The sequence below is a fragment of the Tachysurus vachellii genome, chromosome 9, assembly GCF_030014155.1.
Source record: "Tachysurus vachellii isolate PV-2020 chromosome 9, HZAU_Pvac_v1, whole genome shotgun sequence".
In the NCBI taxonomy this organism is placed as follows: domain Eukaryota; kingdom Metazoa; phylum Chordata; class Actinopteri; order Siluriformes; family Bagridae; genus Tachysurus; species Tachysurus vachellii.
Genome location: NC_083468.1, coordinates 15,793,254 through 15,820,253, shown reverse-complemented (window position 1 = coordinate 15,820,253; position 27,000 = coordinate 15,793,254). Strand labels below are relative to the sequence as shown.

The window sequence follows — 27,000 nt, the reverse complement described above, 5'->3', positions numbered from 1 at the left end:
TCTCTATAGTGTCAACATACTCATGAATGTTTGGGGGAAAACACTTATTGAAGTGTCTATAACTGGAAGAGTGGCCACTTTATATTTTTTATTTTTATATATATATATAGTGTATGGCTTAATTTATTACCCCGTTTACAAACTACAATTCCTCCTTTCCACTAAACCACAACGTGCCGTCAGCCTTAATAAGACGTAATTTACCAGTGTGAAGCCCCGCCTCTTATACAGCGCTTCCCCAAAATCCGTATACGTAGGGGTGCTTGATTTTCAAATACAAGAAAAAAAAACCTCATCTATTTTTAAACGGTGACAAAACTTTAGAAGTCTGCCTTTCTAACACTCCAGTCGCCATTTTTACTCAATGCACCTTTATTGAAACGCTAAGAGCTTTTGCATTCACGCGTATACATAGGCGGTCACCCCCGTCGTCGTTGCGTGTGTGGCGTCGTCCATGTGTGTAAGCGTTGTATTGAAAATTGAAAGCGGTATAAAAACAAGCGGCGGGATTTTGTGCTGTAAATAATGTTTATCTCGCGATCCGAGAGGCTTCAGCGAAGTATGTAAGAATGTAAGTTTACTTACTTAAACACGAGTCATTAGACTTGCTCTTCTTTTAACTTTTTTTAGACTCGGTTCTGGGTGGTTAGTTGTTCTAGTTAACTAGTTTTCAAATAACCGTTTTTAATAGGATTACAAAAGTAAACAAAACCGTTACTTGCTTTTAAATAAACAATAAAACTCTTTATTGAGCTATAACAAGGTTGGTTTAGTTAGATTTAACAATACATAGACTTTATTAGTGTGTTAGTTGCTGTAGACTTAGTGTCTATTCCAGTAGAAACTTGTTTTACACAGAATGGATCTAAACGTTTACACACCCCTGAGTTATTTTTTGATAAATCATGAAAATTGACCCCTTCAGTGGTTATTCTTAGCATATAAAAATCAGTATTTTTATAATTAGGGATGAATAGTTTGTCTAGAATAAACAAATCATATTAATTTTGGTGTTCAGAGGTAGTTATCATTTAGCTGTCATGATGGAAAGAGCAGCTGTTTCTGAGGTATTTTTGGTATCTTGTCACCTTTAATCAAACATTTTTCACAAAGAAAATACACATGGTAAATTAATTGGTAAAATATTAGATGTACTGTGGAACACTGAAAGTCCATCATCTTCAAATGGAGCTCTATGGTGACAACAAGAACATGACATCCCTGGGAAGCTGTGAAGAAACTTACAGTCGCTTATATTTCTCAAACGTCTGGGTATGATGTCTAAATGGAAGCCCTTTTTCATAAAAAAACAAAACAAAAAGCAACCTAGTTCAACGAAATCGCCCCAGATTTATTTCAGAATATCTTATGAGACCAATGTTTCGGGCAAAAAAAAAAATAAATCATTAGCCAGAACTGCTGCTCTAATCAAAGTGGAGGAAATCATGAATAGCTACAAACACCAGTGCAAAACCTTGAGCAGAAGATGATGAGCACAACAGTGACCAAAGCATATGTCCAAATCAACAAAGGAACGGCTTGACTAAAAGATGATCAATGTTTTAGAAGGACAAAACCAGATCCCAGACCTGGAACCAGCTATAAATCTGTGTGCAGTGACCTGAAGGAGATGATCATACAGGTTGATGGATGTAGAATGTTTTTGCATAGAGAAAAACGAGGAAAATCACACATTTGCACACAAAATCACACATTTGCACACAAAATCACACGTTTCCTTGTTTTTGTTTTCACTGTAAATGTTTTTCATTTTTAGTAGGTGTTAATAAGGAAGGGAAATTTTGCGGTGTTTGTAACGGGAAGAACTTTACTGTAGGTATTGTAGTTATAATATAGTATATAGTTTAGTATATACTAAACATACATATAGTATATTGCTAATATATTTGGCATTGCTTCCTGCTCACATTTGACCCTGACCTGAAATATTATTTTGATTATACTGTAATTTATACTAAGTAGGTATCTGGGCTTCTGGAGAAAAAAACAGGCTTATAACTTTACAGATCTTTTACCATATTTAACGTTAGAGATTAGGTTCTGTTTTGAATAAGCACCTTTCTTTTTTATTCCAAACCCACCTTGAGTATTTGATGCCAGAATTCACTTTGTCATACCTAGCCACAGTCAAAGTTCCAGTGGAGTCTGACACACTGCAGGCCATTGTGTTTGTGGTAGGATTTTCTTCATTACCGTCCAAATAGTTTGTTGGCATGGATTTTGAATCTAATTGCTTCCATCTTTCTGCAAACCACCGACCATGCTTCACAGGGAACTTTTCTCCACCTCAAATTATCCTCATCATTGTGCCTAGGGCAATATAAAAGTTTTATTATAGCTTAGACTTTTAACTTCTTAATTACTGTCCTAGTTAATAATAGGTTAACAAATGTGCCTATGTATTCAAATAATGTTTTTTTTTTTTTTAACTTTACAGAATACAAGAGGAAAGGGTTTGAACAGCATGACGGACATTCATTCGAGTACAAAAACTCCTCTCCTATTCCTGACGTTCCTCCAGCAAAGTCCTGATCTGAGCAGTGAGCTTCAGAGGGAGCTAGAGGATTTGCAGTGTGATGTGAATCTCAGGAGGAATCCAGCTCAGAGAGGATTAAATGACCATATAGTTTATTCCCAGGACCATGTCTTTGACTGTGACATTGAATGTGATGGTGAGCTGCAAACAGACGGACACCCGTTTCACAGATGTCTGCTAAACGACGTTCCTCAAGATGATCTTGTATTAGCAGGTATTTTCTAGTTGAGTTATGACAATTTAGGATTTTCCGTACTTTTCTTTACTTAAGAATGCGTCCTGTTATGGCTGTTGTAGTGTCAAAGTAGACAATGTTCTGGCTGGATTTAGGTGGATCATGTAATCTGTTAGATACTTATTTTGTTACTGCTTTTGGGAAAATTGATTTGGTTTCGTTATACATTCTATATACTATTTTACATTAAAAAAAATACAAAATGAAAGAGAAACACAAATGAGCCAGAAATAAATGGCTTCTTCCCTAATATAAACTAGTGCATGCATTAGTGGTTATACATATAATTTGCACATTTACACAGATTTCCTTTCTGATAACATGTCTGAAACATTTTGACTTGTCAGTTAGCTTTTAATTGAAGGGTTTTGATGGCTGACTCCACCTATGTGTTAGTGAAACTGGATGATAAGACACATAAGACACATGTCAAACTCAATATTACTGTGTCCTTAATCAACCTGCGGGATCTTGCGAACAAATAATATCGAAAAGTAATAAACTATTACTCAACATTTCACACTACGTAGAATTTGCACTTGACCTGTAGGGCAGTTTCTACTTTCATGACTGTACAGCATGAATGGGCTCAGTTTCACAGTGTTGACAAGGTGAAACCACTAACTGTGACACTGTGGTGCCTGTGTATATAGTGCCTGATGAAGACCATGTGGTGATGGAGTTGGCTGCTGAGCTCATTAGAATGGCAGATGAGTTTAATCGGATGATGGTTTCTGAGGCAGCTGAGCGTCTGACCAAGAAACTCAACAAGTCTTCACCAGAGGTGAGCAGAATCTATAGAGGACTTGGATTAAACTTTATAGGGTGCTACATCTGCTGTTGTTACAGAAACATTATACATGCATGCATAAATACATCTAGGAAATGTGTAATAGATAATCATATATGTGCAAGTTCTGTATTGAAAGCCAGCATAAGATAGTAGTGCAAATAGTGCAGCAGTTCCTTTATAGTTAAGAGGAGGACAGAATGTCAGTGTATCAGGAAACCTGGAGTCCTACAGCTGCAGGGTCCCACTTTCAATCCTGATCTCAGGTTACTGTGTGGCATTTCCTTTTGCTTGACATATCCAAAGTAGATTTATTTTCCCCTACATCCAAAAAAAAATGCCAGTAGATTGAACAGCTGTGCTAAATAGCTGCCAGGTGTGAAAGTGTGTGTGAACGCACATGTGCAAGGTGCCCTGAGATCGAGGAGTTGCGGCTCCTGCTTGATTGGAATAAAAACCTGCACCAACACCAGGCCTTTACAGACAAGATTGGACACTCCTGTGTTAGTCAGTCTGGAGCTGCATGAGTAACTGTTTATGTAGCAGCTACCAGATGTTATCAAGGTGAATGATCGATAACAAAATTGAGTGGGTCCATGCAGATGTTGTATTCGTCTCTGTGCTGTGAGTCAGGGCGTAACTATTAATATAGAATTTTGTGTAATGCTTATAATATTACTGGAGTGTACAGGAATTCATCCAAAGATATGGATACACGTCCCTTTACATCTACCTAAACCTGACTGAAAGGGAAATTTTGTCTCTGATGTGCCATCTTTTGAACGTGACATTTAATCTTCCAGAAATGCTCTAAATGCTCTCACTTTTCCCCAGACATGAAACCAAATGCTCATATTGTATAAGATCAGCACAAGACTAACAGGAAGTAAGTGGTAGAGTTGACTGTCTGTAAAGAGAGTGTTAAAAACAATAGATGGTATAAAACTGCAGTATTAAAAACAGTACAGTATCAGAATTAATAACAAATCTTTATTTCTCTATATAAGTCTATGTCCAGTAATGGTAACTTTAAAATAAATCAATCTTAGCAGCTACCAGATGTTAGGAAGGTGAATGATTGATAACAAAATTGAGTAGATCCATACAGATGTTGTATTTGTCTCTGTGCTGTGAGTCAGGTTATTCTATAAGCATGTTCTTTCTGACTCATAACCAGATCTACAAATTCATTTGTGGCATGTGCAGATAAATAGATGAAGAGGGAGTAAAGTTGTAGGTTCAGTTGAACAATAGGTCAGGAATCCAGCTACAGATGGATGAGTTAAAGCCTTGATAGGCAAGCTGGTGTTGATCCAGAGAATCTTGAATAATACCTTTAGTGTGAACTGACCAACGTGTCATAATAATGGGAGTGAGAGCTTTTTGTGAAAGTCATCAGCTGCTTTGACACATGCTGTGGTTTGCACAGATGAGACTGCAGCAGTCTCTATTTTCTTTTTTTTGTGTGTAAATGCAATCTGCTAAACTGAGCCTTGAGGTGCAAACTGTTAATAATTACATGCTGCTGAAATATAGCCTGTTCTTGATATCTTAATATAAAGAAAAAGAGGAAAAAAAACTCGGCAACAATACAAAAGCTGTTTTAAACAGTTATTTAATTAATTATCTTCATTTATTTAGTGCAGACTGTTTTCTCCATGCTTTCCCCCCAGTTTCCACTTTGTGTTTCTCCTTTAGGAATTAGTGCTTTTTTTTTTTTAAATAAAAAAGAAAAAAGTATGGCATTTCTGCCAGGGAGTCAGGATAATGAGTAATGGTCTGGAAACTTGCCACATGTAACTTTGTGTCTGTGTTCTCGAGTGGTCCTCCATCTGCTTGTCACATATTCTGAGGTGCTTTACAGTTGACCTCCGTCCACCTGCCATTGCAGCAGGTAAAAGAATGTTGCTGCTTCTTCTAAAATCCACACATGACATCCACTCACCAGCTACTTTAATAGGAACACTTATACACCTGCTTATTCATGCAGTTATTAAAACAATCAGTCGTGGGGCTGCAGCTCAGTGTATAAATACATGCAGATATAGGTCGCAAGCTTCAGTTAATGTGTATACCATTTACAATCATCAAACATCAGATTCGGGCGAAAGGGGCATCTGATGTTAGACTTGTCACATTGCTGTTAGTGCCAGGTGGGCTGGTGTTTCAGAAACTGGTGACCTGCTCCTGAGGATTTTTACGCACGTATTTCTAGATTTGACACAGCATGGTGTGAAAAACCAAAAACATCCTGTGACGCAAAAAACCACAGCTTTCAAGTGCAGGCAGCACAAAAGCAGAATGCATGACAAGCCTGAGGCAGATGGCCTGCAACAGAAGAAGAAGAAAAATAAAACACCAGGTTCCACTTCTGTCAGCCAAACACAGGGATCTGTTACTGTAAACATGAACTAAAGCTCGTGACTGTTGTGCTACTGCAACATGAATGGCTGAATGAAGAACTACATGAATGACCAGGGCTTCAGGTGTCCTTATAAAAGTGGCCATCATTCATCAGGCATTTTATATGCCATCTCTTGCAACTGTTTATCTTTTTGTTTACTTGGATTTGGCTAGTAAAAAAAATCACAAGATTTATTCATCTACATGTAAATATTAGTACAGATGAGACATTCTTTATAGGGCCACTGAGTCACATTGCTGTTACATTACATGAAATTAGCTCACCACATTAGTCTCACTGCCTTTACCAAGAATTGTTAGCCAGTTTTAGCACAAGAGACACGATGTATTCCACTATTGTGTCATGGATGTATATTGTGACTGTTATGAGCTGAAGCACTTGTTTTTCTGCATGTGGTTGGTTGTTGCTTGTTTCAGTTAATGCTGCGTAGCAATGAATCTGTTGTTAATTGTAAGTCTTCACAACAGAAGATGATTTTTTGTGGATGTTGGGTTTATTATGTGTTGTATGTTATGGTTTTCAGGGCTGGTGGAGCTTCTTGGATCAGGGGGTTAAAGGCTTACTCAGGCAAGTGCCCGGCTCAGACACTGACCGAGTAGTGATGGCGCTCACCTTCTCCTTGATGAAGGCAGTGTGTGAACACACTCCGAGTCTGCTGCGTGACCTTTATAACACCATCACGCAATACAATTTCAGGAATAGTCATCGGTGAAGTGCTTTGTTTATACCCAAATGCAACCTACATTCTCAGGTTACTATTTTGTTTTGTTATATTTTCCATAATAGTCAATGTTTACTTGTTAGTAGAACAATACACGTGATCTGTTTGTTTGTTAGTGTGATAATCCTTGAGTGTTTGAATTCATTTGTTGTCTAATAAACAAAAACGAATGAATTGTGACTTTATTGCCTTTTTTTCCTATGATTTAACATCTCCCACTAAAGGTATTGTAAATTAAATTGCATATCCCAATGATGGCTGTGACAGATGGCTAAATAAAATAGAATATTCCAGTTTTTGGAGTTTGTGATTTCTACCAATGGGATTCATTGGATTAAGTGATTTTATAAATTCCTCAGAAAAATTTCTAATATAATTATTGTAACTATAAATATAGGATTTTGTGTACTGCTTATAATATTGCTGGAGTGTACATGCTATTTGTCAATAGTTTGACCTACTGGACTAGCACAGGAATTCATCCAAAGATATGGATACACGTCCCTTTACATCTACCTAAACCTGACTGACATGGAAATTTTGGCTCTGATGTGCCATCTTTTGAACGTGACATTTAATCTTCCAGAAGTGCGCAAGATACGAGGACAAGAATGTGAGCAATTCTATTGACCATGTTACTGCTTCTGCATGTAAAGTCAGGCATCAAATAAAAAAACAGCCCAACAACAAAAATGCTTAATACCAGGTTGTATCACACAACCCCAGTATGGATTACTTTAACATGCATAACTTTTACTTTATGCTGTTGAACTATGATGTTTCTTCCTATGCCATATTATTAAAAGTTTTTAAACTCCTGTTGTAGATTTCTGTTACATTACATATATATACACATAAAACTGATGCACAAACCATATTTTACTCATATAAATTAACAAAAAAAAAATTTATCTTAGTAAAAGAAAAGAAAAAGTGAAACTGGTGAGTCTCCAATTCTACTTGTGGGTTTGCTGGATTAATGCTTAAAACTGCTCTCACTTTTCCCCAGACATGAAACCAAATGCTCATATTGTATAAGATCAGCACAAGACTAACAGGAAGTAAGTTGACTGTCTGTAATGAGTGTTAAAAACAATAGAGGGTATAAAAGTGAAGTATTAAAAACAGCACAGTATCAGAATTAATGACAAATCTTTATTTGTTTAAATTGTGAACAAGTCTATGTCCAGTAATGGTAACTTTAAAATAAATCTGAAGTACTGTAGGTTAAATAAATAGGGGTTTTTCCATCTGAGGCTGTGTCCTAAACTCGCTGTTCCCTTTGTTGATGAAGGGGAATTCAATGTCAGAAGACAAGCATCAATCAGAGCTTGTTGCATTTTAGACATAACTCATTCATGTTTAATTTAATTCTTTCTGCTGGAATGACCATACAAACTTATTCACATATTTATACACAATATATAGTGTTTCGTTTTTATAAACAAAATGATATGTGCTCTTATTCTAGGGGTCTGTTTATGTTGTTCAATCTCATCCAACACTGGTTTCTCTTTCAATATTCAGGATCCAGGAATGTCTAACATGCAAACAAACCATTTGACATGTCACAACAAACTGTTCGAAATTTCATTCTTATACTGTATGTGCAATCTCACTTTCAAACACAAACAGTGCTTTCTTAAAACTAGGCCTAAATATTTCAAAATGATCAAATCAGAAAAAACAGTGGAGATAATCTGAGGTGTGCACCTTTTATTTTCTTGACAAATCATATATTGTTTTTGAAATTTTAAATCAAGTTCATTCTTCTTGATTAACAGTAACCTGCTTCTAAAAACTGGTAAAATGATACCATGTTTTCTCAGCTGTCAGCCTTATACAATTTAAAACCTAATACAAGCTAACAAGCGTATGAGAACTCTATGAGAATGTGAACTGAACATCAAATCGACAATGTGTTTGCTCCAGAAAAGATCAGTAATGGTTCACAGTAACAATAATATGAAATAATGAAAACAACAAAAACAGGAACTCTGAAGAACTGGAACTGAAAACTTGGCATGGGGCAGACAAAAGAGCTGAATTTTCCACAATTTTTGGCAGCACAGTGGCCCCGGTTCCTGTAAAGGGTCACCGATGTGGTGAAGTTATCGCGAGGGGCGAGTCGATCACTTCCTAATACTTCTTCCGGTAAGCCAGTGCTCCATAGACCACCAAAGCAGCAATGGCTACCAATGCAGCACCACCATACAGAAGAACTGGAAGCTCAGATGACACAGGCTCCAGTACAGGCTCTGCTACGGGCTCTGCTACAGGCTCTGCTACAGGCTCTGCTACAGGCTCTGCTACAGGCTCTGCTACGGGCTCTGCTACGGGCTCTGCTACGGGCTCTGGGTGTACTGGAGCTGCAGGTGGCTTCTGAGCTGTGTGTACAGACTGTAGATGCTGTGGTAGTATTTCCTGTTCTAGAGCTGCAGCAGGAGGTAAAAGAAGAGGAACCTGGAATGGAGCAGAGGTCTCCTGTACAATCTTTGCCTCCAGTGATGGCATCTTCTGTGCTGGAGCTGGGGGTTTAAGGGGTGATTTCTGGGCTGTAATGGCCTGTGCAATCACTGCTTGTGGCTTTTTTGGAAGTATCTCATGCAATGGAGCTGCTTGGACAGCCTCAGACTGTGGCTCAAATTTAGCTTTGTGTTCTTGAACTGTTCTTTGTATCACTGGCTCCACAGGAGCTAGAACAGGTTCTGGCTGAGCTGACTGAGGCTCAGGTTCAGGATCGAGCACTTGGGGTGAAGCAGCAATAGGAAGGGAAGGATGAACAGAACATTCCTGCTCCACACCAACTGGAGCATCAACAATGATGGTAGAGGATGAAAGAGCAAGGTGTTCTGGCTCTACTTCACCTGGAGCATCAGTAAAGACAGCAGTGCAAGAAGGAGTGAGGGACTTGGGATCTACATCAACTAGTGGAACAGCACAGACCAGGCTAGGAGGTGCCTCCAGGATGACAATTTGCTCCTCTAGGGACATCAGTGACACCGGTGCTTCTGAAACTGGCTGTTGTGGAAATGAAACTTCTGTTCTAAGCTCCTCTCTGAGGGCCTCCAGCTCACTGTCAGTGCCCAGGACACTGAGCACGCTTTCCTGCAGCTCTTCCTCTTCTACAGCTTCTCCCTCCTCAAGAAGCTCAGCCTCCTCACGCTCCACGTGCACAATGTCCGAATTGGACGAGTTGTTCTCACTGCGCTCCTCAGCCGAGGCCACGCCCTCACCACTGTCCACACTCTTGGCATCCTCTGGCTCCATGGTGCCAACCTGAGCCCAGGAGTCGTGGCCACTCAGCGATACAGGCAAACTCTCCGTGTGCCAGGAGCTCAGGCCGCTGCTGTCTGCCACGCTGATGAGCAGTGACTCAGGGGGGCTCAGTTGCTCGCGACCCTGCTCCCCTGACAGGATGTAGATATCGTTACTGTCTTCAGCTATGAGCGCAACTGGTTCCTCCACATCCTCCAGGCTAAACACTGCACTCTGCAAAATAAGAAGACAAAAGGCTTGAACAACAACAGATGCAATGCAAAAATGTAATGATTTTTGAAAGAACTTGGGTTATAATCTTGAAGAAGTTTTGACACGGGTACAGACTGAATAAAACCTCTCAGATGTAAACCTCAGTAGGAAAAATGTCAGTATTCAGTTTGAATTACAAATAAAAGAATTTCAGAATGACCTGGGAAACTGAGAGACAGTCATTTGTGATTTTCTGAGGGTGAATTACATTTACTAATGTGGCATTAATGTTTGCTAAAGTGCAAACTGACTCGCTGAGATGAAGACACTCATGACTCACTACTGGTGTGAACTTTGACAGGAAATAGCACGTACCAGTGCGCTTCCCCAGTATCTTTCAGAAGGAGAGTCAGTTTAAATCAGTTTAATACAGTGCAGGAATCAGAGGTAACTGCATCATAAAAACCACATAGTAAATTCATGTGGTGAGCACTTGTTAAGAACGAATGTCTTCCACAGAAGAATATCTCACAATCTGCACAAAAATAAACCTGCTATTGTTTTAATGCAAGTTTTGTGGCAGTGCCCGGAGTTATACAGAATGTTTCTATAGCATGTTTAATTACATTATCTTCATATGTGCTTAATTTATTGAGTGAATATCATGAATCTTTTCTGACACAGGTGCAAGGTTCTTGTTTTATAGTTTCAGTAGAACAAGGTTTGGTCTGCCACACTCAGGCAGGAGGAGATTTTTGATCGTTTCCTCTGGAGTACATTTGTTTCCTGCCATTCCAGTGGCTCAAAGAATGGGGGGGGTTGTAAATACATTTATTCTTATGTCTTCCTCATACATTCATGTCCTGTTCTCTTTATCTTAACTGGAACACCTGAAGACTCATGAGTCAGAATCCACGCAAGTGTCTGGTAATTTTCAGCACTAATCCTGACCGCCATCTCCTACAGAAAGAGGCTGTTAAACAATGTGTTTAACCAACGTGTAACAGGGGACGTAGAAGATAAAGGATTGGTACATAAACCTCGCAGACATGCAGATAAAGGATTAGAAGGTTTTTTAATGATACTGTGCTGCATAACGGCAAATCTCTTCTGCATAGCTGCCTCTATGCTCTAAAACAAAATGAGTCATTTCAGGAGGTAAAGCAGTGAAAGCTAAAACCTGTGCAGTAATGCATGTCTGCCTGACTTAATGAGCTGCATGAATAAGAAACTTGCCACAACCTGCAGATTCAGCTGGTAGATAAACCTGATATTCATATTCGTTTCACATCTAAAATTCTCTCTCCAGCTCCTTCACTCTCTCTTAGACACACATCCGTTTATAGTTTATTTTTCCACTCACACACACACAAATGCTCTTATTTTGTATAACTGAGGGTTAAACATTTACAAATTTATTGCGTAGAATAAAGTCCATTTTTTTGTACACATTTCTAATCTCAGATTTTGTCTCTCTCTCTCCCCCACCCCCCCCATCTTTGCTGCTTTGAGAAACCATTCAATCATAATCACAGGTGGACTCAATTCACTCTAAGCCTGCGCTCCTATTTTTGATCTGCTTTGCATAAAAATTAAAAACATAAGCCTTGGTGAAAGTGACCTGATGTGATCTCGCTGTAATGGCTTTGGCATCAGGAACCTTGTAACATGTAGCTGAAAGTTACAGGAGTATTAAAAATCTGAACAGAAATATAAAGAGAAACAACATTAAAACATTTTTCTCTCGTGACTGTTGTCGTGACATTTTTCTCTTGTGACTGGGTGGAGCGCCCTTTCAAAAATCCTCCACTTGCCCCAGGAGCTAGAATCTACACCAGCTTCTGCATGCCCCCACAAGTAGAGTAACATCTTACACAACCTGACTGAACATAACTATCCAACACTTTCCCTAGTAGGCTTCCTAAATCTGTTTGTTGTGTACACAATATGAACCCCTTCACAGTTCTACACATGCAGACAAAAAAAACAAAAAAAAAAAAAAAACTGCACATAGATATATTAACCCTAGTATTGGTCAGTTTATTTCTTGTTTAAGACATGAAAATGAGAACATTTCCTTCATACTAACAATACAAGAGCACACTCAGCAAACCACATGGCAGTTACATTATCTGTTTTGTCTTTGGTTTTGAGACAACGAGGTTTCAGAGAAAAGGTTAATAGAAAGGAAACATATATTGCTGTAAATGCAGCTGGCACAAGGAAATTATGCAGTGGAGCTATCTAAACAAACCCACATGTCCTACTGCAAAGGTTTGGTCCATTAAATCAATAGTGCATACACTATTTATTTTTCTTTTATAAAATGTCAAGTTGTCCTGATCACCAAGTGTTTAAAAGTGAAGGCAAAGTACAGAGTATGAATTAAAACCAGAATATCTTCACTATTCATTATTAAATTCATACCCTATAGCAGGACAAAGCTGTAGAAAAAAGATTTTAGCGGGCCTATAATTTAAATCTTATCTGCCTAACACTAATGTAAAATAGTTCCTTGTTGAGATTTTCTTCTGTGTTAATAAGTGAAGTTAAACTTTTGAAATGTTTATGCCACAAACACTATTAACTGGTGTCACTAGGTGTATGCAGAGTTATGATTTGGGGTTTTTTCTCCAGATGTGTCCGTTCCTCTCAAGTCCAAAGACACATTGTAGGCTGAGTGGCATCTCTAAATTATCTGTAGCGTGTGATGTTTATGGCTGTGCCCTGCAACGATTTATAGCATACATTCATGGTGTCCTCTCCCACGTGCCCCATGTCCTCTAAGACTCTATGTCCAAGTCTCCGGGTTCCTCAGGAGCCTGAGTAACATGAGCGCTACAGAATATGGACAGATAACAAATATGACAACTACTGCAACTCTGTTTGACTGTTAAACATCTGAAGATATTCCAAAGAAAGCAACAAGTCCTTTAATTAATTAAGCTCTTATTCTGTGGGTCTCTATTGCTTTGAAGCCCTGGACCCTAGCATACAGAGGAACCAATAAACCTTCCCCCACCTTCATGGAGTATAAATATGATGTGTGATTTTCTCTCGAAGTTACTCGGAATGTTTCAGTTCTATTATTAGTGTATATTTGTTTGAAGCAAGCAAGGTGGAGTCATTTGTTTTGTGACCCAGATCAAGCCGTAACCCCATGTTTTCAGCAGTGGCTGCTTTTTCTACCGTCCTGGACTTGTTGCTGGATAATTGGTGAAAACCTGGCTGAATGAAGTCACGCAGGGTTACCGGAATACCGAGTTGTATTTCAATTTATATAACCCAGCAATTAAGGCTCAAGGGCCCAACAGTGTCAACTTGGTGGACCTGGGATTTGAACTCATGGCCTTCCGATCAGTAGTCCAATGCCTTAACCACTAAGCTACCACATCTCCAGTCGTAATTGCAACTTTCAGTGGCAATAATATTGCAACATAGTTAATGTTGACGGTTTTTTCTTCATTGTTTTCCCTCAGCTTTACTAAACAGCTTAAGAATCAGTTACAGATAGATAATACCGTTGTATCCTGGTGTCCCCTTATTCAAGCTAAAGTCATGCTTTTTAAATAATCCTGATTCATGACTTGTTCCTTCTGAAGCCACATATAGTTTTTGTTTTGTCCATTTCCATAGCTACTGGTGCTATTCATAGACAGAGTCATGAGATGACATTGTCCTGTTCCTGGAAATAAGCAAAGCTTTTCTTCTATTTGATTTCTTTTAGCTGAGGGACATTAAAAGGTCATAAATTTATGCTTTGATTTAGAAAGTTGTGACTCCACAAGGGCAGCACAAGACATCTATGGTGATTTTGGTCTGAATTAACTATATCATTAATCACATCACATACACTGTTGTGTGGAGAACAAAGAGAAGGAAGGAAGAGACACCTTGCAGTGGAACTAGGACAGTGTCCCTGCTGATGATTTTATACGAGGATTTATCAGATTTATTTTTGGACTTCCCTATGACGCTCAGTCTGTGCATGTGTGTGTGAATGTGTGTGTGCGCGCAGCACATGATTCTTGTTCTGCAGCTGCCACTGCTGTGAAAAGTTTGTTACATAAAGCAGTGGGACGAGCGGCATCCAGGACACCGTGTGCCAACACGGCTTCAACTCAGGCGTCTCATCATCTGCTTCATGCCATGTTTTGGCTTCTGGACTGTGATCTACCAACAATCAGCTACTGTTCAAAACACCTGTTCAAAACACAAACGTCTTTAACTTTTACTTTTCGTTTCTCTTTGCTTGAATGGAAGGGATTTGAGTCAAGGTCAACTGTTTGGCAATCCCTAAAAATGTATCAGGTTACATCAGGTTATAACTTTGGAAATCCTGGTAGATCTCTAACGCAGTAGTTTGAGCCAGGATTTTTGAAAGACAGCATGAAGGACAATTAAAAGTCATTGTTAATGAACAGAATATAGTTAAGATATGAAAATAGACAGTATCACAAATCTGAGAGTGCACCACAACAGGGCCTTAATAAATAAATATTTTAAAAGATTTTGCACAATGCCTCCTGCTATATCGTTAGGGCTCTTAAAATATTTTCTGCTACCATAAAACATTAATAATGTAAACAGTCAATTTTATGCTTTGATAAATATTAAAAACAAATTTGAATAAATTTGAAAAACAATAATATGATGTACAGATCATGTACTAGATACAGGGTCAGATCTCCCACATTTCAGGAAGTACCACAAACAAACACAATCATTTGCCTACCTGATGTTGGCTGCTTTCTGTGACAATGTTATGCCAATGCAGCCCGGAGTCAATAAATAAAAGAAAACTAAATGGAGACACACACACAACACGCTGCCCATCAGAGAAATGGCCAGCAGTTGTACAGGACTTGCCGTTCACGCCTTGCTCCCTCCCCTAAACACACAAACCCCTCCCGTCACATTCACGCCATCTCTGCCTGAACTCTGGATTCCTCATGAACGTTTTGCACTGGAGGAATGTGAATCTATTCAGGAGACGCTGTTCTCTGTCCTCTGTGTAGAAGCAGCAGAGAGGCTTTAGTTAAACTAATACTGCGGACTGAATAATCGCACGTAGGTTCAGAAAAACAAAGAGTTTATCCGAGCTCTCAGAAGGACACCAACTGTTATAAAATAATTTATGATGGTATTATCATACTGTTGTATTATTATTGTGCTCAAAGTGTGCGTAATCTAAAGGTGGCAGCAATAAACGGTTTTAGCTCTGATTGTTTAAATGACCTTAAATGAACTAAACAGTAGTGTTGTTGAGATCTGTGACCTTAAAAATGTTGAACATGATAAAGAAAAAAATAATACTGTAATGAGTACATAACAGATTTCACGTCAGTGTCTAATAAAACACAATCTGGTTGTGAAAGCAGAGAAGTAAATAATGGAGAACTAAAAGGTTTGGGACTTTTAGGAGAAGTAATTCCAGGCAAAACAGCAGATAACTGCAATGCTTAATAGTTCAGAGTCAGAGACTATCCATATTATCATTATATACACGGATACGAAACAACAGAGATGTGAACGCTACATTTGCACCATGAAATGTAATTCTCTTTAACAGCACTGCTCTGATAGCAGATTTATGGCTCCCTCTTCTGGTACACATGCTGTGTGACTTGTGGTTTGTCAGATGTTTCTCTGATTGTAAAGAGTTAAAGTTTTTTTTTTCCTGAAGAAAACAACGAATATGTGAAAGTTGGTGAATATTATTAAGAAGCAAATGCTGTACATCAAGTCTAAAATGTTAAAATGATTAACTAAATAAATAATCTTTCTTTGCTCCTAATTAAGCAGAAGTCATCAACAAGATAATTAAGAAATGCCTTTTTGATATTTGAAGGTGCAAAGTTAGAAATTAAATACATTAATTAAAATAAATAAATAAATAAAGTAAAAAATTAATAAATATAAAAGTTCTTCGAACATCAATGTTAAGATTTCCTAACACATGTCCATCAAAATACACTACATTATCTATGAATGACGCTCAGTATTCTTAGAGACAATCTAATTAATTTCATAAATATATGTAAAAAAAATATATAAATAAATAAATAAATAAAAGATTTTAAATGATATTTCCCTTATTTGTAACAAATGCTGGTCTAACAAAGACTAATGAAAGATCAACACAAATCAGTTCTTTGAAATATTTAGATACATTGTGTTGTCTATATACTGTACATCATCTCTTATTTTTAAAACACTCACCCATCCACCTTGCTGGATGATGAAGTCTGCCTCTGCTTCAACTATGTACCGTTCACCCAGAGAAAGTAGAGAAGTCAGCTGATGACCTTCACAATGCAGGGCTTGCAATAACACTAATGGTATCAAAACCTAAAAAGAGAGAGAGTACGATGTAAACAAATCCAAACAACACAATCTCCTAGCTGTAGTAATAGTAACTGTACAGCAGTCAGTGCTTTAAAATTTTTAACACTTATTTTTGTTTGAGTATTTTTTTTTTTTCCTAACAAAATATGTCTAAAAATAGTGAACAGTAAACAATCCTGCAAGGAAACATTGTCCATGATGTAACAGATGTCCGTTTGTGCCCCTGTGTAACGTCAGCAACCTCCCTCATTGTTCAAAATATGGATTCACTAACAATGAACTACATGTAACATAACTAATAACATTGACAGCATTTAGCAGATGTCCTTATCCAAAAGGGACTTACACTTTTTAATTCAATTTGTACAAAATAAATTGCAGTGGCATCTTGGTAGACCTGGGATTCAAACGCATGACCTTCTAATCAGTAGTCCAACACTTTAACCACTAGGCCACCTCATCCGCCACCTCATCCGCCACCTCATTTCACCATGACAGAGAAATCCTCACAAAGTTTACATTTTACACTTTTATCATAATTCAGAAGTTTCCTTCTTGGAAAAAAACAAAAAAAACAATCTCTTGCTCCATAATTTAATATATATTATTCAATAACAGCTCCAAATGAGTCACCTGCATTTTAAAAAAAATATAAAAAGTCAAACACATTCTGTCCTCTGAAGTAACAACTGCTTCAAATGTATACATCAGAAGAGAAATATGTAACCTGCTCATTCTTTGCGGTGAAACCAGTGTTGTAATGCGGAAAAGAAAACTGGCGCAGCTATGATGTTCGGAACCACGAGTGATTGAGAGCTTAAATGTGCAAACATTACCGATCGACCAAATTCTTATGCGAACGTTACAAAAGGGCACATTTTTCATTACCCCTTTAATTGATCAAATTTTAGATCTGGTCCGGTCATAATTTGTGAACTCCCATTGAAAGAAAACATGTAAAAATAATAATAGTGTAGACTGCGTTGTGCTTTCATCATAAAAATAGATGGGATCATTTCTGCCCACTTTCTGTAGAATATAGCAAGAAATATGAAGGACATGCATTTAAATATATTTGGATCGGTGTAATTGATTGGATCAAGTAAAACCCTCTTGATAAGTGTGCAAACAATCTTCAATCCCAGCTACAAGACTAACTTATCACACCTTGCTCCAGCCTCCTTCAGAATGGGAGGAAATCTCGTTCACTGCACTTTGGAAATTTTCATAGTCCAGCTGCCTGCAAAACACACACTCAGTTAGTGAACTGTTTAACTTTTATTCAGGTGTCTAATCTTTAATCGTTAACAGTCTATATGCTGTAAGGTATATAAATGACTGCAGCATGTACCGGAACTATTTCAACATGTTTACAGGCTGCTAAATTAACCAAATCTGATTAATATAAAAACCTTTTACATACATAAGTACAAACGTGCCTATACACCAGTGGTAAAATTGTAGCCTTTTTTTATGTAAAAATTGAAACCAAGGAAAGTCACGTCAGATCTTTTTCCAAAACAATTTAGTGACATCACCAGCATGAAGCTCTGGTGAAGGTGCCACATGGCTGGTGTGAAGGAATCACAGAAGATTGTGAGAACAGGAATATGAAGCTCATAGCACATGGTGCAAACCACTCATCAGCACCAAGAATCAGAAGGTCAGATTGGAATTCATAAATGAAGTAGAGAGAGGTTCTGGATCCAAGATGAACTTCTACCAAAGAGCAGACAACGAAAGGATCTGCTCATGATCCAAAACCTATGAGCTCATGAGTTAAGGACAGTGGAGGTGAAGTCATGGCTTGTGCTTGCGTGACTGCTCGTGGAGTGAGCTCACTAAGCTTACTTGATGATACACATGAAACCAAACTATTTGATAGGAACTTCATCCTGCAGCAAAACAATGATCCCAAACATACAGCCAACACAAAAAGAAGTTCAGCAGGGGGGAAAAAAGTGAAGGGTTTTAAACTGGCCATTTCAATCGCCAGACCATAACCAAGCTGATCATGTCTTTCACCTCTTGAAGGAAGAAAATCCCAAAAACAAAACAAGTGAACGAAGCTGCAGTAAAAAAAAATAATAAAAAAAAATTAATAAATAAGTAGAAAGAAGTGATTTTGATTGTGATTTTGAATCATTTTGATTGTGTCACTGGGCTTGATGCAGTTATTGCAAGCAAGGAATATGCAACCAAATAAAGGTGTTTCATTTACTGTAACACCATCTGTTCCTATTCTATGTTATTTAAACTGAGATGTGTAAGCATCAGGAAATGAAAGCTGATCTATCCACATACTCAACGCTTGACCTCAAATCCAAATAAATTTAGTCTATAGAAAAAAAAATATAGAATTGGTTTTCAAGAAGCTTTTATTGTCATTTCAACCATATATAGCTGACGCAGTACACAGTGAAATGAAAACGTTTCTCCAGGACCACGGTGCAACAAAAATGACAAAGCTACATAAAACTGGGAAAAAAACAACATAGAGCTAAGGACTTGCGTCCTAGCCACATGAAGTGTAACAGTGCAAACAGACAATACAAAACAATACAAGACAACTAGAACGTACATTTCCTGAAGAAAATGTGAATAGTGCTTGCACGTGGCAAATCCCGGAGGCTAGTCGAGACGAGCATGTAACGTCATCTGAATACTCTTGAAGTTTTCCTCATTGTTCTGAGTGTTTTGATATGTCACATGTCCATGTTGTGCTAATTTTTTATTTTCACGTGACGTCATCAAAATACACGTGAGGACGTTCCCCTCATTGTTCTGAGTGTTTTGATATGTCACATGTCCATGTTGTAAAAAGTTTTTTGATTTTGCATATTTTGGGGGCGGGGCTCCGGCACAACCGGAAGGCCAGTCGGTACACCAATTTAAAAGTTTGTTCAGCGTATCACCCTAAAGGAGCTGGCCGAGTTTGGTGTAGATAGTTCGAAAGCTTGCCGAGTTATAAACCTCCAAACTTTATAATGGGAGTCTATGGGAAAAAAGGCCATTTTGAGACCCGGTACCGGAAGTAGCGGTACTTGGATCGCTTATAAAAGTCCATAGCACACCTCTCCTCAATGAGCCGGTCGATTTGACACGGTCTAGGACAAAAGCTGCGGGACAAGTTATGCGCCGAAGTTTTGTCCGGCACAACAGTAATAATGTTGCTTTGCAAGCACCATTAAATACAAAGTACACTGAATAGCGCTGACCAGTGTGCATACTGTAAACTGCTCCATTACATCTTGGTTTTCATTTTTACATCACAAACACTAGGGATTTTACCAAGGGGTGCAGACTTGATTATTAAAACTAATTAAATAAACTATAATATAAAAACTACAATTTATGACCAAAAGTATGTGGACACCTGACCATTGCACCAGTGGTCCAGATTTGGTTCACCATTTGCTGTTATTATCCACTTTTTCAGAAGACTTTCCACTAGATTTTGGTTTGTTTCCATTCAGGCATAGGAATGTTGTGACAGCAGTGTAAGGAAAACTCTCATACAGATGTCTAGAGGTCTACATACATTTGGCCATATTGTTTACAGTTTATCAAGGCCTGAATAACAATTGTACGGCCCTCACCAACTTCTGTGAACGGACAAATACCCTCAGGTGACAAGAGAAATACAACAGAATGCATGACGTTATTTTTTCTTTTGTCATAACATGAAAAATAAGTTCACAATTTAATTTTTACAATTTAAATTGAATTCAGTAACATGTAAAAACACCTTCTTTAAAACATTGCTTCAGTTCATTGACGTTTAAGGTTTAAACATTCATGCACATCATCTTTCTTAAATATCCCACCACAGCATCTCATCAGTCCAGATCAACACCTTGAATTTTTTTTTTTTTTAATCTTTAGACATTCAGATGTTCATTAGCTGATGTGCTTGGGTTACCTGGAAGCTGCTAGACAGTTGCCATTACATTTGTCTCAAGAATATTCTGGCATAAAATGGAATTTATCAATGTCTCAGTGACTTGGCTGCAAAACAAGCTTAAAATCACCCCCTTCCACAACCGTATAGGACAGGAGCTTATTTCTAGCCACTTTCAACGCGAGTCATAACGGAAGAGATCTCCAGTTGCAAACATTCATATTGAATTTCAAATGATCTGGAGATGGTCTCATAACACTTCTGAGATTGAGATATATATGTATATAGAAGGAACAATCGCTTCTCTGAGCTCATAGATGATGTCCTTTTTTCTTAGAATGAAGCAGACACACACCTGACACAACACTGCCAAAATATTCTGATTTTATACAAGCAGCAACACGTCTTACATTTATAGCATTCTTGTTTGTTAACTGATCTCTTGCATTTACTCAATAACACCTGACAGACACTTACTCTCTAATAAAGATTGTGTGTGTGTATAAACCATGCACTTAATCCATCTGCTTTCTGAATGTTGTTTTACTTTGTGGGGAAGAAAAAAAAAAAAAGACTACATATCACCTGTGGTTATTTGATTGTTTAGAGTTGGTGAAAACCACACAATTGTTATTGATACCCTGATCGTTAAAAACATAGTACTGATGCATACTTTCTTTTTCCTCATATATATGGTCATATTATATTGACATATAAGCCTTTTCATGGAAATCGAACAGACACTGACCCACTGAGAAGAGTCCGTGTGGCCGAGACCAGATGTGTGTCCAGCACTTGTTTGACACGGTCCCCCAGCACGGCCAGGCTGTCCTCTATAGTGTTCTCAGGATTAGCTGGACTGAACACTGGTGATGTCTGCCGATCAAAGCCTGTACTTGGAAAAGCTATAAAGAATGGATGAATAAATAAATAAATAAATAAATAAATAAAAGAAACTTCTGTATTAATCAGACCAGGATCAATGTTTTACTACGGTCAATGTCCAAAATAATGACAAAATCTAACCCAATACAGTAATATCAAGTATTTACAGCAAAAGTATCCAAAATAAAGCAGATTGATACCTAGAATGTGAATTAGGTGTAATAAAGTAGAAGAGACCGGGTATAGTTGTAACACACAGCTGTAACTCAATTCATTTTTTTAATTAGAATTCTCAAACAGGGGCACGGTGGCTTAGTGGTTAGCACGTTCGCCTCACACCTCCAGCATCGGGGTTCGATTTCCGCCTTGTGTGTGTGGAGTTTGCATGTTCTTCCTGTGCCTCGGGGGTTTCCTCCGGGTACTCCGGTTTCCTCCCCCCGGTCCAAAGACATGTATGGTAGGTTGATTGGCATCTCTGGAAAATTGTCCGTAGTGTGCGATTGCGTGAGTGAATGAGTGTGTGTGTGTGTGCCCTGCGATGGGTTGGCACACCATCCAGGGTGTATCCTGCCTTGATGCCCGATGACGCCTGAGATAGGCACAGGCTCCCCGTGACCCGAGGTAGCTTGGTTAAGCAGTAGAAGATGAATGAATTCTCAAACTTTTAAACAAAAGTACCCACATTTGTTGACTACAAACGGCGCCAATTCAAGCCTCACTGAGTATCACTGACCTTATGAGTTGATGTCAAATTCATGGTGTTCCTTTGTTACAACCTACCCCACTACCAGGGTAGGTTTTAACACATGCTGGGGTAAGTTATAAAAGTAGGCAAAAAAAAAGGAAAAATAGGCTGCTTTATTGGAATCAAAAAAACAATCCAGAACAAGGTTTGTGTCTTGTGACTGACCAGAACTCAAATCCAATTTCTGTTTGACTCTGGAGAGTGTGTGAATGTTGGTGTCTGTGTGTGTAAATTTGTTTACTAGAACAAACTTCCTTAACAATATGTATGCTTAATGAACGCTCTAAATCAAAAACAACATTTCAGCCATCTGAAATGCAAACTTTCTTGCCTAAAAGAAAGTGGCATAGAAAAGCCAGAGTACAAAAGCACAAGAAGTTTTTTTTTTGTCTGACAACTATACTAGTTTTCAATTCTTCTCTGGTCTCTAGTGGCCAGCCTGTAATATTCTTACCTCACGTATAGTGGGGTCTGCTATATAAAACTACAATCTATAATTCCACGTCTGCTGTAAATCAAATAGTCAGCAAACTTTTTCTCCTGCACCTCAGAGAAAACTTTTTGTTGCTCCGGTAACCTACACTGAGAAGATCACTGGATCCCTGGTCTCTCAGCTTCTGCAATGACTTGCCCTTCCCTGTGACCTCATCAGATGCTACTTTTAAAACATTGGCAGGCACACCTTGGTCAGTCTCTCTCTTCTACTGCCTAGGCATACTGTAAACCTATTAAAATGAAGGAAGTGGTGTTAGTTGTACTGTATGTTGGATGGTTGTAACCCTATTTAAAGATGTGTACAACCCACCCCACCCCTGTCAGCTATTGTTTATCTAGCTATATTAGCTCAGTGGCTTGAAAGTAGCAGGGGAAAAGTGCATCACATTTAGCCTGAGAAACCACAATTTCATTTAATTTAGGTCATATGATTATAACTGCAATAGTTTAAGTACTAAACAAAAGATTTTCTTGGTCAAAATATCTACTTTCTTACCTTAAAATCATTTTTTTTCTCTGTAGAATATGCATGCATATGTTTCCAGCCTTGACAACTACCACGTGCAATTGGTAAGGAAGCATGTAAACAGAGATATGATCATATGACTCCTACCTTATCCCTGATGGGTGGAAGTGGTGGTGTTACAACTCTCCCCACGTTACAACCATACCCGGTCTCCCCTACATGTTCGTGCATCTTACAGGCAGTGATTTCGTCTTCTAGCTGCTTTAGTTGTTCCTCAATCTGCTCCTTCATCCTGCTGGTCTTCTCCACTGCTGTTTCTTGTGAAGCCTGTCCAGATGCTCCTAATAAGAAATGTGGTGTTATTTTTTATTTTCTTTACACCAAAGCCACCCTATTGTCGGGTCACATAAATTATGCATTAAACAAAAGGAGGACATTATCTGCTGCATGATGAGCACATGCACAATAGATGGGTTTTTTTTTACCCCCTGATTCTGCCCTCTTTTGCTCAGATTATTTTAATTGGATTTAGTACCTGGCTCTGGCTGGGCCATTCCAAATCTATACATCAAAAGCAAATCAATTGGCGTTGCTGATCAAATAGTTTCAGAGGGGATTGTACGAAGAAATCTGGAGATTGTCGTCACTTGTATGAAGCATGCAGTACTTGACGGAAATTGCTGCAATTCTTTTAATGTTGCTCTAGGCCTCAAGTCAGCCTCTATTAACCGTTTCAATTTTAAAGGGACATGTTATTATTGTCTTTACAGTGTTCCATGGTATTTTTTTGTAACCCTCTCCAGATTCATATTTTTTCAACAGCAAGATCCTCTTCCTGACCATGGCTTTTCTGGTTAGTTACTAAGAAAATGCCCAGAAAACCTACAGGAACAGATGCATATTATTTGGCATTTATTTGAAGACAGTCATTTTTACTGATGGCAGGGGTATAATAGTTAGTGTTTAACAGGAGTTTGAACGTGATTAGTTGATTCTGAACACTGCCCCATTCCCAGTAATAAATGCGTGCATGCAATCTGGGTATAGCTTCTAACATGGTATAACTTAATAATTATAAACATCACATGAGCCCTCCATTGTAACAAGGCTGTGTAGACATTTTATATCGACTCAGCTTATAGTGGTTTTAGGGAATAATTCAATCTCACAGAAGTAAAATTAAAAAGCGTGAACATACTTTAAAACTTAGGAGTGGCTAACAAATTCAAATTTAACAAACAAGGGGTAGAGAACTGCATTATGAGCCTGAGGTATTTGCTCAGTGGCAGTGCAGGCATGAAGCTTGGTGGAGTTTTTCTAAGCTCAGCTGCATCCAGAACCAGTGGTGTGCGAGTAATTCAGCAGTGACTGAATAGACATTGGACTGGGTCTAGCAGAATACAGGGATCAGAAGCTCACTGCTCGGTCTTTGAAGCTCGTTGAATAAAAACAGGAGCAAAGGAAACACATGGAAGTTCTGTTCTTCAAGCTGATATGCCCGAGTGACCGTATCATCCCTATTTATTCACTAAATAATGAAATCTAATCATGAATGAATAATCTACTATCCTCTTTAGTTTAGAGTCAGCCGATCAGATGTTTGTTTCTGGGGCTTGTGTTCAATAGCGTTGAACAAAAATGTTACAAAGGCCGAGCAGATTTTTAAATAATGATACAGAATAATACTGAACAACAGTAGGCCAGTTGTACTGTGCTGTTATGTGTACATTTTATGTGCAGCAATTACAGTGATGTTACCAGAAAATACACTACTATAAGTACTGTACGATGCCATCTCCTCTAAGAAATTAGTCTGCAAAAAGACTGGGCAGTTTAGATCTAGGCTTTTGATGCACAATATGCTGTTAAGCAAACACATAAATCTGCATTAATATTTAGTTCCTAACTCAACGGTGACACACAAAACATTTCTGGTGGATCAATAGGACTGGTGGCATTGTTTAACTGCACCTTCCTGTACTTGAAACTCTTCTTGGAAATGGCATTAAATAAACTATCACACACACATAATGAATCTCACAGCTCAACAGTAATGTATTAACTGTCTGTATGTTGTGTAACCAGAAAAAAACAAGGCCAATTAGAAGAACTTGCCAATTACACATTTGAACAATTCCAGAAACACACAGAAACAAAATCATCACTGTGGCTGGTGTCACTGACTGAAATCATATTTCTATTCTATTAAAGTACCATAAGATTCATTATTCGTGTCGGAGGTCTGACTTAGCTTAGAAATACTGAAGGATATTTGAATATCTGGGAAAAATTTTAATTTAAAATCTGTTATTTGAAAACAATGAAAATGAGAATATGTGAAAAATTAGAATGTCAATGCATTGATTTCTTTTTTTGATGATGATTTAACATTTGTTTGAATGATGAGGCTTTGTCAGTGCTGATGACTCACAGGTGCTTAAATGTTTGGTAAAGCGTGCAGTATGTGGTGTAACTTAATGTTCAACTTTGCTCTCCATCATTCATGTGGATTAGACGTCTCTCTGGACCTCGTTCTCATCTACATTTAGTGAAATGATCTTAGAAGTTATACAAGTTCCTCTGAGACAATTTACACTTTAAATTGCGCATGACAGCTGAACCGAGGGAGGTGGCGCCAACATAAAAATATAACACCGCACATGTTGCCCCTGAACTGACCTTGAAGGCCTCAATCAGGAACTGAAAGTAAAGTAGTTATTGCAGAAGCCATTTCTGAACCAGTTCTCGTCTCTCAGTGACAAAATATATAGATTTAACAGTTTAGGCTTTGTAACCTTGCCCTTTACGTGACCAGTCACTGCATGAAATATCTAGAATGCATCCAGTGTCATTCTTTACCTTCCTCAGGCCTGAAGTGTGATCGAGGGGGAAGGCCGAGGTAGCATAGGAGGACGTATTTGGTCTCATAGTGGAATCCTTCAGGCACATTGCTGGTGGAACCAGGGGCAGCCATTGAAGAGAAAATGTTATACTCACAGAGCACATACACTACCAATTCTGTAGGGGAAAGTACACACAAAGAAGCTGATGAATTTATAAATGAAAAGACAGTAAATTATAACAAACAGATTATGATTTTATAAAAATAATGATAGATAGAAAGAGAAAGAAGAAGAACAACAACAGGATGATGTTCTTCAGTGACTAATGGATGCACCTTCAAGAAGTTTTTATTCATTCAATGTCCATAAAAAACATCTAAATGTCCATTAAAAGAAAAAATAAATAAAAATTAAGTAATAAAACTCAGAGCACGAGCAAGTTGTTTATCTTTAAAAGCCAGGAGTGTGAGTGTTTAACACTATCCCTGCACACAGGGTACAGACCCACTCCTCGTACCTTAGCATGCTGAACACAGCTACAGTAGCTAACCTGTCATAACCACACATGTTCACACACACACAATGTTAATAATAAAGTGCTGAAGACAAAAGAAACAGACTTACCTTACTGTTACACACAACCCAGTTACTGAACGTACTATTAAATACGTCCACTGAACACTGTCTGTGAAGTGAAGTGCTCTAGCGCTAGTTGGCTAAGTGGTTAGCCGCTAACTTACAGGCTGCTATGTTGTGCGTATTCCTCAGCGTGCCCCTGTTCCGTCCCTTAATAATGTCGTGCTTCATACACACACACACACACACGCACGCACGCACGCACGCATGCATGCATGCACACACATACACACACATACACACGCACTCACTCACTCCGGAAAGCCAGTACTATAATTCAAGCTTTTTTACCATCATGTCATATACTACAGCTGACTAGCAACAGATGTTACTAATACTTTTACCTGTTGATTGGCAATTATTCTCATTAGTGTAAAAATAAAGACATTTATTTTTTTGCAAATGAAGCTTAGTTCAAATTAAACATGTTTACATTTGCATACTTACAGTAACAAAACCAGAGGTCTTCAGTTTATGTTGGA

The 27,000-nt window shown here is 38.2% G+C and overlaps 2 protein-coding genes across 5 annotated transcripts; one reads left to right on the top strand and one right to left on the bottom strand.

The window, feature by feature from the left end:
* Positions 1-446: 446 nt before the first annotated feature.
* Positions 447-7,021, top strand: bida (BH3 interacting domain death agonist). 3 transcript variants are annotated; one of them, XM_060878614.1, is made up of 4 exons: positions 447-571; positions 2,459-2,771; positions 3,446-3,576; positions 6,531-7,021. In XM_060878614.1, the coding sequence occupies exons 2-4, from the start codon at positions 2,486-2,488 to the stop codon at positions 6,717-6,719; spliced, it is 606 nt and encodes a 201-aa protein (XP_060734597.1). In that variant the 5' UTR covers positions 447-571; positions 2,459-2,485; the 3' UTR covers positions 6,720-7,021. The 3 variants fall into 3 exon arrangements, with proteins under 3 accessions (XP_060734597.1, XP_060734598.1, XP_060734599.1); XM_060878615.1 differs by having other exon boundaries at positions 457-559; XM_060878616.1 differs by having other exon boundaries at positions 457-563.
* An 848-nt stretch (positions 7,022-7,869) lies between these two features.
* Positions 7,870-26,686, bottom strand: bcl2l13 (BCL2 like 13). 2 transcript variants are annotated; one of them, XM_060877899.1, is made up of 8 exons: positions 26,507-26,686; positions 25,899-26,057; positions 23,276-23,380; positions 21,197-21,353; positions 17,715-17,787; positions 16,422-16,550; positions 9,044-10,220; positions 7,870-9,007 (listed from the first exon to the last, which is right to left on the bottom strand). In XM_060877899.1, exons 2-8 carry the CDS (start codon positions 26,011-26,013, stop codon positions 8,868-8,870), a joined length of 1,896 nt encoding a protein of 631 aa, XP_060733882.1. In that variant the 5' UTR covers positions 26,014-26,057; positions 26,507-26,686; the 3' UTR covers positions 7,870-8,867. The 2 variants fall into 2 exon arrangements, with proteins under 2 accessions (XP_060733882.1, XP_060733881.1); XM_060877898.1 differs by having other exon boundaries at positions 7,870-10,220.
* Positions 26,687-27,000: the final 314 nt, after the last annotated feature.

Coding starts and splice junctions, on each gene's coding strand:
- bida (XM_060878614.1), top strand. CDS start 2,486: ATGACGGACATTCATTCGAGTACAAAAACTCCTCTCCTATTCCTGACG. Junction 2,772..3,445: donor AGATGATCTTGTATTAGCAG/GTATTTTCTAGT, acceptor CTGTGTATATAG/TGCCTGATGAAGACCATGTG. Junction 3,577..6,530: donor TCAACAAGTCTTCACCAGAG/GTGAGCAGAATC, acceptor TATGGTTTTCAG/GGCTGGTGGAGCTTCTTGGA.
- bcl2l13 (XM_060877898.1), bottom strand. CDS start 26,013: ATGGCTGCCCCTGGTTCCACCAGCAATGTGCCTGAAGGATTCCACTAT. Junction 21,354..23,275: donor AGAAGACGAAATCACTGCCT/GTAAGATGCACG, acceptor CATTCTTTATAG/CTTTTCCAAGTACAGGCTTT. Junction 10,221..16,421: donor TCATCCAGCAAGGTGGATGG/GTGAGTGTTTTA, acceptor CTTATTTTGCAG/AGTGCAGTGTTTAGCCTGGA.